We start from the raw sequence: 14,264 nt of genomic DNA, 5'->3' as shown, positions 1-14,264 counted from the left end.
CTCCGGCCCCTCCAATCATTCTTCCCCTATTTGCAGCGGGGTTCCCTCAGGCAGGAGCGGCGGGGTCGTCCCGTCGCCCGGGTTCCCTCAGACAGGGGCCGCCGCGTCGCCCGAGCTCTCTCAGGAAGGCCCCGAGGCCGCAAAGCCCCTCCAGGCCAAGGGCTGCTCAAGGCGGCCAGACGCACCCCCGGGCCGGCGCGTCACTTCCGGCGGCCCGACTTCCGGACCCTCCGCGACGCAGGACGCACGGCCACGTCACCGGACGCGCCGCGTCGCGCCCGTGACGTCACGCCGCACTTCCGGCGCGCCCGCCCGCCCGCCCGCCATCTTGGCTCCGCGGCCGAGCCGAGCCGAGCCGGGCCGGGCCGGTGGGAGCGCCGGGTGCGCTGCGGCCGCCGCCATGCCGTTGCCGACGCTGCGGGTGGCGGTGGTGTGCTCGAGCAACCAGAACCGGAGCATGGAGGCCCACAACATCCTCAGGTAGCGCGGCGCCGCCCGACGGCGCGGACCCGCCGGGCCAGGAGAGTCTCGGGCGGGCTCGCGCCCCGCAAACTGGGACGGCGGCGCCCGCAGCCTCCGCTCCTCTCCGCTCCGCTCCGCTCTCCGCCCTCCGCCGCCCGCCCTGGACCTGCGGGGTTGCGCCGGCCGGCCACGCTCCGGACGAAACCTTATTGTCTCCCGGGCCACACCCAGCAGCGCCCGGGGCTTCCTCTGGCTCCGCGCCCAGAAACTGCGCCTGGCAGGCTCGGGGACCCTGTGGGGTGCCGCGGATGGAGCCTGGGTCCGTCCCGTGTGGGCGGCGTGCCAGGCAGCCCCCTACCGCTGTGCTGTCACTCCAGCCACCCCCTAAAAGTTTTCTTTCTGTTTTTTGGGGGTCAAAGCCGGTGGCGCTCAGGGGTTACCCCTGGCTTTGCGATCAGAAACTCTCCCGGCTTGGGGCACCCTCTGGGATGGAACAGCGGTCCGCCCTAGGCTAGCATGGGCAAAAGCAGACAATCCTTACTGCTTGCGCCGCCGTTCCAGCCCTATTGATTTTGGGATTTTTTCTCTTTTGGGGGGGAGTCAAACCCTGTGATGCTCAGGGTTTACTCTTGGCTCTTCGCTCAGAAATCGCTCCCGGCTTGGGGGACCCTATGGGACACCGGGGATGGAACTGCGGTCCGCCCTAGGCTAGCATGGGCTAGGCAGACAATCCTTACTGCTTGCGGGGCCGGAAAGATAGCACAGCGGAGTTTGCCTTGCAAGCAGCCGATCCAGGACCAAAGGTGGTTGGTTCGAATCCCGGTGTCCCATAGGGTCCCCCGTGCCTGCCAGGAGCTATTTCTGAGCAGACAGCCAGGAGTAACCCCTGAACATCGCCGGGTGTGGCCCAAAAACCAAAAACAAACAAACAATCCTTACTGCTTGCCCCGCCTTCCAGATCTATTGTTTTGGGGATTGGGGGGGGGGCAGTCAAACCCTGTGATGCTCAGGGTTTACTCTTGGCTCTTCGCTCAGAAATCGCTCCTAGGGCTTGGTGGTCTATATGGGACGCGGAGGCCGCGGTCCTTCCTAGGCTGGCGCTTGCAAGGCAAATGCCCTGCCGCTGTCCTATCTCTCCGCCCCTAAACGTTTTATTTTAAACTGAAAACGCACTACAATACTTTGTGTGCTGGGTCTGGGACTCATTGGCACTTGGTGGGCCAGAGATAATGCAGCGTAAGTTAGCGCTTGCCTTGCAGGGACTGACCCAGGTTTGAGCTTCATCCCCTACTTCTTCCCCCACCCCCATAGCCAAGCACGGCCCGGAATGATCCCCACCACAGTTGGATATGGCTCCAAAGGCCCCCAAAAAGAGCTTGGTATTTGGGTGGGAATTGAGCCCCAGGGACTTGTCTTGGCTCTTCTTAGAGATTACCCTGGTAGGCCTTAGGGGGCCATGTATGGTGCTGGAGATAGGCCAGGGTTGGCTGCTTGCAAGGCCAGCGCCTTGCGCACTGCTCTGACCGTGGTGTTCCTTCCCATGTTGGGCTGTACCCGTTTGTGCCATGGGATTGCCAGAGCAGCTCCTGGCTGGGGTCTGGGGGAGAGTTTGTTCCAGCCCAGTGTGTGCTCCTAGTCTGCTAGCTCCCACAATGCAGAACCACCTGAGAACGAGGCTTGTATCTTCTCTGAGTCAGCAGTGCTCTGTTGGTTGCCGGGCCGCTTGTAGGCCTGGGATCTTGGGTAATGAAATGAATTTCCCAGTGGCCTCTCTGCTCCGCCCAGCCAGAGGCTGCTGGCCGGGGCTGTGTGCCAGGATCTGCCTCTTGGCCCTGGCCTAGAACAGGCATGCTAGGTGAGGGCAGAGGAGGTAAGTCTGGTAAACATACCTCGTCATTGTCTTGGAAATATAGTTACCCTTTCTTTTTTGGTGGGGGTGTGGGAGGGGTATTGGGTCACACTTGAAGTATTCAGAGCTTACTGCTGCCTCTGCATTCAGGACTTCTCGTGGGATTTGGGGTGGGGGGCACATAAGGTGTGCTGGGGATTGAACCCAGTGCAAAGCAAGTGCCCTCCCCATGGTACTATCCCTCTGGCCCCAGATAGCATTGCCAGGGGCCAGGCTGTTCCTAAAAAGAGCTGGGGGCTCCCACTTGCCAACTGAAGCCCTAGTACTGAGCCATATCCTGAGGTCCCTAAGTTAACATGTTACATGGTTCGTCCATTCCTAGAGTTTCTGGGTCAGCTGTGTTTGACTTTATTAAACTGCTGGGAGGTGAAGATGACTCGCCCCAAACCACTATGTTTGTCTTTATAGGTTCTTTTTTTCTGGGGGTGGGTGCGTTTTAGGCCACACCCGTGATGCTCAGGGGTTACTCCTGGCTATGCTCTCAGAAATCACTCCTGTCGGGCCCGGAGAGATAGCACAGCGGCGTTTGCCTTGCAAACGGCTGATCCAGGACCAAAGGTGGTTGGTTCGAATCCCGGTGTCCCATATGGTCCCCCGTGCCTGCCAGGAGCTATTTCTGAGCAGACAGCCAGGAGTATCCCCTGAGCACCGCCGGGTGTGGCCCAAAAACCAAAAAAAAAAAAAAAAAAAAAAAAAAGAAATCACTCCTGTCTTGGGGGACCATATGGGACGCCAGGGATTGAACCGAGGTCCGTCCTGGGTCAACTGCGTGCAAGACAAGCGCCCTACCACTGTGCAGCTGCTCCGGCCCCTTTATAGTTTCTTTTGTTTTTGTGTCACACCCGGCAATGCTCAGGGGTAATTCCTGTCTCCAAGCGATGACCTACTGCATGAAAGGCAAACACCTTACCTCCTTGTTATCTCTCTGGCCCCCCTTTATAGTTTCTTATCACAACCTACACCTTCAGGGTCATAGAGCCCATCAGAGCTCCACCGGTCTGGGCTCCCAGGAGGTTCTGGAGTCTCAGAGCTCCTATTTTAGTACATTGGGTTAGGACCCTTTGTTCTCTGTTATTGGGCCTTACTCCTGGCTCTGTGCTCAGTCAGCCCTGTTAGGCAGGCTTAAACACTTGGTAGAAGGCTTGTGCCCTAGCCACTGCCCCATCTCTCTGGCCCTGGTACTCATTTCGTTATTCTGATCACATCTGCTCTAAAAGAGCTCTGTATGTCCTGGTGTTTCCTTCCTAGAGAGCAGACCCTGCGTGGTATGTAGGCATCCCTAAGGTTGCCTACGCTTTCTCAGGGGCCCTCTGGGAAGAGCCCCTTTGGGTGGTGATGGCCAGAATCTAGCTCTTAATCTATTTTTTCTTCTTCTTCTTCCTCTTCTTCCTCTTCCTCTTCTTCCTCTTTCTTCCTCCTCTTCCTCTTCCTCTTCTTCCTCCTCCTCCTCCTGGCTCTATGCTCAGAAATCACTACTGGCAAATGCCTTACCTCCATGCATATCTCTGCCCCTTTGTTTTTTTTTTTGTTTGTTTGTTTGTTTGTGGTTTTTGGGCCACACCCAGCAGTGCTCAGGGGTTACTCCTGGCTGTCTGCTCAGAAATAGCTCCTGGCAGGCACGGGGGACATATGGGACACCGGGATTCGAACCAACCACCTTTGGTCCTGTATCGGCTGCTTGCAAGGCAAACGTAGCTGTGCTATCTCTCGGGGCCCTGCCCCTTTGTTTTTGTTTGTTTGTTTGTTTGTTTTGGTTTTTGGGCCACACCTGGTGACTTCAGGAGTTACTCCTGTCTGTGCACTCAGAAATTGCTCCTGGCTTGGGGGACCATGTGGGACGCCAGAGGATTGAACCATGGTCGTCCTAGGTTAACATGTGAAAGGCAAATGCCCTATAGCTTGTGCCACTGCTCCTGTACCCCCCTTTTTTTTGGTTTTTGGTTTTTGGGCCACACCCGGCGGTGCTCAGGGGTTACTCCTGACTATCTGCTTAGAAATAGCTCCTGGCAGGCACGGGGGACCCTATGGGACACCGGGATTCAAGCCAACCACCTTTGGTCCTGGATTGGCTGCTTGCAAGGCAAACCGCTGTGCTATCTCTCCGGGCCCAATCTTTTTTTTTTTAGACTTAATTTTTGATCAGGGCCGGAGAGATAGCATGGAGGTAAGGCATTTGCCTTGCACGCAGAAGGACAGTGGTTTGAATCCTGGCATCCCATATGGTCTTCCGAGCCTGACAGGAGCGATTTCTGAGCAAAGAGCCAGGAATAACCCCTGAGCGCTGCTGGGTGTGACCCAAAAACTAAATTATTGATTGATTGGTTGGTTTTGGGGCCACACCCAGTGGTGCTCAGACTTGAAGGACCATATGGGATACCGAGAATGGAACTCAGATTCATCCTGGGTCAGCCGCATGCAAGGCAAACGCCCTACCGCTGTGCTATCTCTCCAGCCCACTTTTTTGGTTTTTGGGTCACTCCTGGCTCTATGCTCAGAAATCGCTCCTGGCAGGCTCTGGGGACCCTATCGGATGCCGGGATTCGGACCACCGTCCTTCTGTATGCAAGGCAAATGCTCTCCTCCATGCTATCTCTGTCCCCCTGTCTAGCTCTTAATCTTCCTTAATCCATGTCCTGTTTTTGTTTCTGTTTTTGGGCCACACCCAGTGATGCTCAGGATTACTCCTGGCTCTGAGGGGATCAGACGTGGATTGTTCTGTGTCAGCCGCGTGCAGGGCAAATGCCCTACTGCTGTGCCATGCTCTGGCCCCAGCATTTTATTTTTTATTTGAGAAGTATGTGTTTTGTATCTTGTTGGAATTACTTATGGGCTTTTAAAGCACCGTCAAGGAATGTACTTAATAGTTTGCTTTCATAAACTGTGTGAGTATGAAACTGAAGATGAGTCCCGTGTAAAAGCCCTGATTATGGGGTTGGAGCGATCTCTACGGCAGGGAGGGAGGAGGGCACTTGGTGTGTCACGGCCAGTCCTGGCTCCCCATCTGGTTCCCAAGCCCTAGTAGGAGTGATTCCTGAGCACAGCCTGGTGTGCCCCCAGACTAGATGAAGGTGCTGCTTGTGGGGAGTGCAGAGGTGCCTTGAGGAAGGACGGGGACACGACTGCAGGACGGATCTGCAGTTACCCTGTGGGGAGCAAAGCCTGGCACCCTGGTGCCCCATGCCAGTGTGTCCTGGGCACAGCGATGGGCTGCGTCCCAGAGTCCTTGAGGTGTTGGGAGACTTCTCACTGGTTAGGCCTCCCCTCGAGCCACCCTGGCTCAGCTCTGAGGGACCCATGTGGCATTTGTGCTGAGATAGTCTGGGGAGGCAGCAGACCTGACCCCTATTCCCAGAGACCTCAGCTCTGCTGCTTAGGGAGCCATGGTGCATTTGTAGAAGGAGTCAATGTGCGGAAGAGGACGCTCCTCCTTCCCTGCTGGCCACAGGGACCTCTAACCTCTGGGGTCGTGTCTTCTGCTCTGGGTCTGCTCAGGCCTGACAAGCCTCACTGGAGCCCTGATGTGGCAGAGGGCTGGGGCTGAGGACTTCAGGGCTGTCCACCACCTGCCACCCTTGCTGTGTCCCAAGTGTGAGGTGAGCCCCGAGTCTCCTACAGGCCCAGGAAGTGACAAGGAAGCCCATGTCAGTGGGTCCCTGTGTTCCTTCTTGCTCTCACAGGACAGACTAGAGCTTGGCCCTGCTGGAAAAGCGGTGCGCTCTAAACTGGGGGAGGCCAAAGGAACCTCAAGAACAGTGGCTCCTCCTCTACTGGTCCTTGGGGCCACAACCTTTGATTCTCCTTTCTGAAGCCTCTCCATGTAGGCATGCGGGTGTGGTTCCTAGAGACAGGCTGGTGTAAGGGCCACTCCAGCTCTTGTCATGTCCTGGCACCCTGGGACACAGGCAGACACATGTCACTCACTGCAGGATGAAGCCCAGCTGCCTGGTGCTCCCCAGAGCCACCTTGGCTATTGCCAAGGGCGGCAACAGCCTTTTCTAGATGGGGCAGCCAGACCTCCTGGGGCTTGTGGGTTTGTTCCAGCCTTGCTCAGGAGGGTGGGTACACTGCAGACGTCTCCAGACCAGGACCATTCTGTGAACATGGACTGGCTTGGACTCATCTCACAGCTGGGCATGTTAGTGCAGCCAGCTCCCCTAGTCTCCCTGGGGCTGTGCCCAGCCTGGCTCCTCTGTGACATTCTGGAGTCACCAGAGCCTTTGTCCTGACAGCCCTTGGTCGACGGCCCGTGGAAAGGCCCTGGCACCCACGAGGTGGCAGTGCGCCACAGTGGCCCAGACTCAGCTCTGAGTACCCCATCTGGGTCTGGTCGACGGCTGTTAGCACCTGAGGAGTGGCGTGGGTCTGGCTTGCTGGGGAGCCCACTGCAGGGCTTGGCCCTCTCACCCGGGCTGTGCTACTTCAGTCAGCACCCATGGCTAAACCGTGCCCACCTCCTGCGCTGATTTCGGGCTTTCTGGGTCCCTGCCGCCCAACGGCTCTTCTCTCCCTTTGTGTCTTTCAGCAAACGCGGCTTCATCGTTCGCTCCTTCGGGACGGGGACTCATGTGAAGCTTCCCGGGCCCGCCCCTGACAAGCCCAATGTTTACGATTTCAAGACCACCTACGACCAGATGTACAACGACCTGCTCAGGAAAGACAAAGAGCTGTATCCTGGGTGCCCAGTGCGGGCTGCTCACTACAGTCGGATCTGTGCCCACCCTGGTGACACTGACAGGTGTGACCGCTCCAGTTACAATCTGACAGGTGTACCCACTTGGTGATACTCATTTATTTTGGGGGGGCACCCAAAACCAGTGGTGCTAGGGACTCCGTCAGACTCTAAACTCAGGAATCGCTTCACTCCTGGCGGGATTGGGGGACGATACAGGATGCTGGGGATCAAACCTGGGTTGCCTGTATGCAGATGCCCTCCCCACTGTGCTGTCACTCTTGCCCCCTGGTGATACTCTTGAAACCACCAGGACAGTCTGACAAATATGTCCACCCAGGGTGGCAGTCTTAATGAACAGTTGTGCCCACCCCAGTGACAGTCCAACAGGTATGACTGCCATCGGTGACAGGCGTTCTCCCTCAGCGACAGCCCCTCAGATATCCCCTTTCTGGTGACAGTCTGACAGGTGTCCTCACTCTGGGTGACATCCGGGCAGATTGCCTCTTATCTGGGCATTGTGCTGACCCCCTGAGGGTGCCCATGGGTGTCCTGGTCACACAGGACAGCGTGCATGACCTGTGACCGCAGAAGCAGGTAGTACCCCCAGGAACAGACGGGAGAGGGCTGTGGGGGCAGCAGTTTGTGGACCCCAGAACTGGGCCCCAGCCTGCAGACTGCTCGCTAGCAAGGCGTGCCGAGTTGCCCTCCTGACCAGGTCCCTCTAGGTTCTGCACATGAGGGATTGGGGGATTCTGGGAAGAGCAGAGTGGAGGGACAGGGCAGGGCACTGTGGGTCTCCACCATACTCCCTGCAGCGCCCAGGTGTCTGGGGAACAGGGTTGGGCTGTGGATTCATTGTGTTATTTTTGTTTGTTTTTTATTTTTATAAATATCTTTAATCACCATGATTACAGGCATATTTGTAGTTGGGTTTTAGTCACATAAAAGGTTGATGCATTGTTCACACCTTAAGGCAGGAAAGCCCCGCAGGCCATACTCTCTCTGGCCAGTCAATACTTGAGGAACCGTGTCTCGGATCAGGGAGTTGGAGGGCTGGGCTGGGCAAGACTTCCCCACCGTGCCTGCTTCTGTGTGTGGCCAGGGCTGCTTCTGCTGTGCGTGCAGGGCCTTTCCCATGCCACCCTGACCCAGCCACCCCACCTGGCCCAGCCACCCTGCCTGCCCCATTCCCCATTCCCTCCCACACCTTGCAGCAACTGGTAACTCTGCTGTCAAGGTACCTGTTTTTTGTGTGTGGCTTGGTTTTGGTTCTGCTTTGGGGCCACACCCAGCGATGCTCTTTGTTTACTCCTAGGGAGCTCAGTGATGTTGGGATCAAATCCGGTCAGCTGCATGCAAGGCAAATAGCTTCCCACCATACTATCTCTCTGGCCCCTCTTGGATTCTCTTGTCTGTTTTTTTTTTGTTTGTTTGTTTTGGGGCCACACCCAGCAGGGGTCAGCGGTTACTCCTGGCTCTGCACTCAGAAATCACTTGTGGCAGGTTGGGGGCGGGGGACACGACCATATGGGATGCCAGGAATTGAACCTAGGTCCGTCCTAGGTCAGCCTCCTTGGAGGCAAATGCCTTACCACTGTGCTCTCTAGCTCCCCTCTCTCTCCCTTATTTTTGTTTTGTTTTTTGTTTTTTTGGGTCACATTCTGCAGTGGTCAGGGGTTACTCCTGGTTCTGCACTCAAAAACTGCCCCTGGCAGGCATGGGGGACCATATGGGATGCCGGGGTTCCAACCACCATCCTGCATACAAGGCAAATGCCCTACCTCCATGCTATCTCTCTGTCTCCCCACTTGGATTCCTTTTTTTTTTTTTTTTTGGTTTCTGGGCCACACCCAGCGGTGCTCAGGGGTCACTCCCGGCTGTCTGCTCAGAAATAGCTCCTGGCAGGCACGGGGGACCATATGGGAACCAACCACCTTTGGTCCTGGATCGGCTGCTTATAAGGCAAACACCGCTGCTATCTCTCCCGGCCCACCCCCTTGGATTCTTGAGGGATTTTGTTTTGATTTGTTTGGGGGCCACCCCCAGTGCCACTCAGAGATTATTCCTGGCAGTAGTCAGGGAACCATATGGGGTGGGGATGGACCCTGGGTCAGCCTTGTGCAAAGCAAACACCTTTCCTACTGAATTCTCTCCAGCTCTTCTGGAGGGTTTTTTGTTTGTTTGCTTTAACTTTATTTTGGAGCCACACCCAGAAGCGCTCAGGGGTATTCCTGGCTCTGCACTCAAAAATTCCTCCTGGCAGGCCCGGGGAACCATATGGGATCAAACCCAGGTCTGTCCCGGGTCGGCTGGATGCCAGGCAAACACCCTACCACTTGTGCTATCACTCAGTCCCTATTTTGAAATTTTTTATGTTGGTCTAGCTTGTGATGGCTAACCTTTTTTGAGCCGAGTGCCTAAATTGCCACACGATGCCCGGTCCTCCCAATGGCCAGTCCGGCCCTGTTGCCAGGTGAGCTGCAAAGCAGACACCGGCACACTTGCCTCCTGTCTCGCTGCATATCTGAACTGTGGACCCCTTCCCGAATACCAGCTGCAAGGCCTTCCTGTGCCACTGCTGGCACGCGTGCCATAGGTTCGCCATTGAGGGTCTAGGGTAGGCTGTAAATAGTTTTTCATGGACACACTCCAGCACATCCCTCACCTGTGTGGGTACCCCCCCTTTTTTTTTGTGGCTTTTGGGCCACATCTGGTGACGCTCAGGGGTCACTCCTTGCAATGCGCTCAGATATCACTCCTGGCTTGGGGGACCATATGGGACGCCGGGGGATCGAACCGCGGTCTGTCCTAGGCTAGTGCACACAAGGCAGATGCCTTATGGCTAGCGCAACCTCCCTGGCCCCTGGGTACCACATTTCTTAAAGTACTCACTGAACACTGAGCATGTGGTTTGGTCTGTCCCCTACTCACCCCACATCAAAGGCCCCATGGCCTCGAGAACACCTGGACATCCCTGGCCACGGAAGGTCTGGCTCTTCCACCTTTTGTCAGACTTCCCTGAGTCTATAGACCAGTAGTGTCTGCTGTTGACCAGATGGCCCACCCCTCAGCCCCCTCCCATATGTCACTCTGGCTGGCTGGCTGGGGGCCTGGGAGAGGGCCTGGACTCGCCCGTCACTGCCCTCTGCTGGGTGGCAACAAGATTGCCCCTTTGGGCTGTGCTAGGCCGGCTCTGGCCTGGTGCTTCCGGCTGCTTTTGGCTGGATCATAGATGTGTCCTTACGGCCAGCCCTGACCTCACCCCTCTATTACTCTGGATGATTTCTTTGGTTTGGGGGTCCCTTCTGGGCTGAGACCCAAGTCCCCTGCATTCCAGCCCCAGATCTGTAACCCAGGTCCAAGGTAGTGACATCATGTGGGTCCCAGAGCCACTGGGTGGGGAGTGGGGTGGGATATCCCTGCTTCACTATCCTGGGTCCTCCCATCCTTGCAGGTGGGGACAGTGCATGGCCTCTGAGGGCCCCTAGCTGCTGCATCTGAGTCCCGCCTCTTGCTTTGCTCATGGTGTCCTTTAGCAAGTGAAATGTCCTGGGCCCAACCCTGTTTCCAGAACTCACCCCTGGGCCCAGTGGTACTTGGGGATGGGTCTGGGCCACTTGGGTGGCCAGGAGAGTGACTGGGGGCTGGATTCTGGCTCTGGCGTCCTTTTTTGTGTTGTGGGATCATTCCCCAAGGCACTTGGCAAACCTACCCTCCTAGATGAGGCCAGATCTCCCTGACAGGTCCCTTGGACCCAGGGTCAGCTTATAGATGGATGCTCGGGATGGATGGTCTGGGACAGGGAGGCAGGGTTCAGGGCCCCAAAGCCCCTTTTGGGAGGACTATGGACACCTCAAATGGGGAGCTAGGGCCTGTGGGGACAACCAAGGATCTCCTGGGCTGGGCTACTGGGTCCACAGCACCTCCCTTGGCACCAGGCATGCCAGACTACCCTGAGGAGGATCCCAGCCTTCTGCGCCTCGGAAACCAGGGACCTCCTGCAAACTGAGCCCTCAAAAAGAGTCAGAGATTGAGGAGACGTCTGGCTGGATGAGGTCCAGCCTTCTATCAGACTCAGGCCAACTGCCTGGAGTGACCCCCAGACTTTCTGTTACCAGAGCTTCAGGCTTGGCTCTTGGTAGAGGAATGATGCGTGTGACACAGTCTCCCCAGATCTGTCGCATTATCTTTGGCCTTTTATAGACTGGTGATGCTTTGGGGTTTGCACAGTGCCCAAAATCTGCCTCCCACCTGCTGGGCACACCCCTTTGCTCCCAACATTTTTGGCCTATGGCTCAGCTGCCATTGATTTTGTTTGGAATCAGTAGCGGTTCAGGGAGAGGGGTGTTTCTTTTTTTTTCTTTTTTTCTTTTTTTTTTTTGCATTTTATTGGGTCACACCCGGCAGCACTTGGGTTACTCCTGGCTCTATGCTCAGAAATCGCTCCTGGCAGGCACAGGGGACCATATGGGATGCCGGGATTCGAACCACCATCCTGCATGCAAGGCAAACTCACTACCTTCATGCTGTCTCTCTGGCCCTACAGTGGTGTGTTTTGTTTTTTTTTGTGGGGGGAGGTGGGTCACACCCGGCAGCGTTCTGGGGTTACTCCTGGCTCTACGCTCAGAAATCGCTCCTGGCATGTTCGGGGGACCGTATGGGATGCGGGGATTCAAACCACTGACCTGTATGCAAGGCAAATGCCTTACCTCCATGCTATCTCGCCGCCTCCCCAGAGGGGTGTTTGTTCTCGATCAAACACTAAAGCTTGAAATAGTTTAGTGAGTTGGAAAACAAATACCTTGGTGGGGCGGAGAGCTGGGGCAGCAGAGTAGGGAGGGCACTCACCATGCTTGTGCTGGCCTGTGTGGTCTTGGTCCCAGCACCGCCAAGTGGGACCCAAAAGCTGCACCCCCTGACCCCCTCCCAAATTCAGGGGCTGAAGAGAGTCGGCGCTCATGCAGCAGATGCAGTAGTGCCCAGCAGCACATGCCCACCAAGTCAGCGGGATGGGGTGAGTTAGCCCCATCCTCTGAGGCTGCCTCCAGCCTCCCCAACACCACTCACTTTGCTTCAGGAGATATAAACAGTTCCCAGTTCTCCTGGGTCTAGGCTTGTCGCAGCATCACCCTTGGCCTGTCTGGGTGCCCTTCCTACTTTGGGTGCAGTTCAGCAGGCACTGCGTGCTTGGGGCTGGGTGTCTGCTGGGGCCAGACTGCACCTCCACAGACCCTTGAAGTTGAAGGGTGCAGCCGCCTGTGGTTCTCAGGACCTCCTCCAACTGTTGGCCTTGGGAGCCTCTTTCCCCACTCAGCTGGTCTCCAAGTGCTCTGGTGGTGAGCCTGTATTCCTGCTGCCACTGTGGGGCCTGCGGGTATCTCTGAGGGGTGGAACAGCTGTTGCGACTCAGTCGTCTTGAGTTTGGCTGGGAACCCTCGCTTCAGAGACCCTCCCCCTGAGTTGTTCCCCAACCCTGTTACAATTGCTGTGCTGTGGTCGGGGTGAGGGTGTTCAGGGCTGGCCACACCAACAACTGTTAGAGGGACTCATAGTGATCTTGGGCCTGCCCATGTGGTGGTCCTGGGCACCAACCAGCGGGTCCGGTCCTGGTGGTCCACCTAGGATCACCTGCCTGTCCTGCTACTGCTCTCTACCCTCTGCTGTCACCTTGCCCTAGCTCCAGGGCTGTAGGGAGGGTGCCTGGTCCCAGCATGAAGGGAAAGGAGAACAACAGTTTTGTCAGTCACAGGGTTGGGGGCCTCTCCTCTGCTCCCAGACTGGGTGTCTCGGGGTGGATCGGGGTCAGCCCCGCTGGGCTCAGGCACCACTTCCTTAACGCGGCACCAGCTACACGCAGAACGGAATCCTGCACATGCTGGACCGCAACAAGAGGATCAAGCCCCGGCCCGAGAGGTTCCAGAACTGCAAGGATCTGTTTGACCTGATCCTCACGTGTGAGGAGCGGGTGTACGACCAGGTGGTGGAAGGTGAGTGGGGGCGCGGGGGCGCGGGCAGGGGCACCCCACGGGAGTACAGGCCTGGGCACGGCGCCCATCCTGCCCCGCTTGCCGCTCCACAGACCTCAACTCCAGAGAGCAGGAGACCTGCCAGCCGGTGCACGTCATCAACGTGGACATCCAGGACAACCACGAGGAGGCCACGTTGGGCGCCTTTCTCATCTGTGAGCTGTGCCAGTGTGTGAGTACTGCCCGGCCTTGGCGGGTGACGGCGCTGCCTGCTGCCGCTGGGCCCCGGGTCTACGCCCGCGGGGCCTGCCTGCACCTTCTGGACACAGCCCAGTGGGGTGTGGGGGCCTGTGCCGACCGGGGTCTCAGCGGCCTGTGCCCGCAGATCCAGCACACGGAGGACATGGAGAACGACATGGACGAGCTGCTGCAGGAGTTCGAGGAGAAGAGCGGCCGCGCCTTCCTGCACACCGTGTGCTTCTACTGACCGAGGACGGGACGGATCGCAAGGGCCTGGCCGGTGGCCGGCCGCGCCAATGGACTGTAGGGCGGCCCAGGAGGCAGCCGTGGAGCGCTCGGGTTTCGGGTTCCTGCCCCTTTTACTGAGGAGTGAATATTGACCATAAAGTTGTTCCTTGGAGAGTCGCGACCGAGTCTGGCTTCTTGCGCGCGCGCCTGTGGGCGCGGGTGGGCCGCCGCCTCCGCCCAGGGACCCCGGCCCGCGCCCTGCCTCCGCCGCTACCAGCCACGTGCCGGCCTCCGCGCGCGAGGCCTCCGCCAATGGGGTGGCGCACCCGCTGCGCCCGGCCGCCTGAGCAGGTGCCGGGGTCCGGGTCCGGGGCTGCCGGCGGGGTCGCGCGGGGCGAGGCAGGCAGGGCCGGAGCGCGGGCCGCGGACGGGCCGGGCGTGCGGCGCGGCGCGGCGCGGCGCGGCGGCTCCGCGCCGGGGAGGGGGCGGGCGCGGGGGGCGGAGCGGCCCGGGGGCGGCCCCTGGCGGGCGGCGGGCAGGCGGCGCGGCCGGGCGGGCGGGCGGGCGGCCGGTCGGTGCCTCCCGGGAAGCGGCGGCGGCGTTGGCGCGGAGGGAGGGCCGAGCGGGCCGAGGGCCGAGGGAGGGCGGAGCGCGGCGCAGCGCGGCGCGGCGGCCCGGGCGGCCGGACGACCCCGCAGCGGCAGCGGCAGCGGCAGCGCCGTGTCCCCCGCGCGCCCCCGCCGCGCGCTGCTGCCCTGCCCTGCCCGGCCCGGCTGTTCGGCGCACC

The 14,264-nt window shown here is 58.4% G+C and overlaps 2 protein-coding genes across 2 annotated transcripts in view; both read left to right on the top strand.

Moving 5' to 3' along the window:
• The window catches only part of FNDC10 (fibronectin type III domain containing 10), a 48,004-nt gene that overhangs the window by 10,853 nt on the left and 22,887 nt on the right, over window positions 1–14,264 (top strand). The gene's annotated exons all lie outside the window — the stretch shown is intronic.
• On the top strand, window positions 327–13,505 carry SSU72 (SSU72 homolog, RNA polymerase II CTD phosphatase). Its single transcript, XM_049774539.1, has 5 exons — window positions 327–480; window positions 6,894–7,037; window positions 12,891–13,030; window positions 13,123–13,241; window positions 13,395–13,505. The coding sequence occupies exons 1-5, from the start codon at window positions 401–403 to the stop codon at window positions 13,494–13,496; spliced, it is 585 nt and encodes a 194-aa protein (XP_049630496.1). The 5' UTR covers window positions 327–400; the 3' UTR covers window positions 13,497–13,505.

Source organism: Suncus etruscus, chromosome 6 (assembly GCF_024139225.1).
Source record: "Suncus etruscus isolate mSunEtr1 chromosome 6, mSunEtr1.pri.cur, whole genome shotgun sequence".
Lineage (NCBI taxonomy): Eukaryota > Metazoa > Chordata > Mammalia > Eulipotyphla > Soricidae > Suncus > Suncus etruscus.
Note: the sequence above shows the minus strand (reverse complement) of the source record. Positions and strands in the feature narration are given on the sequence as shown.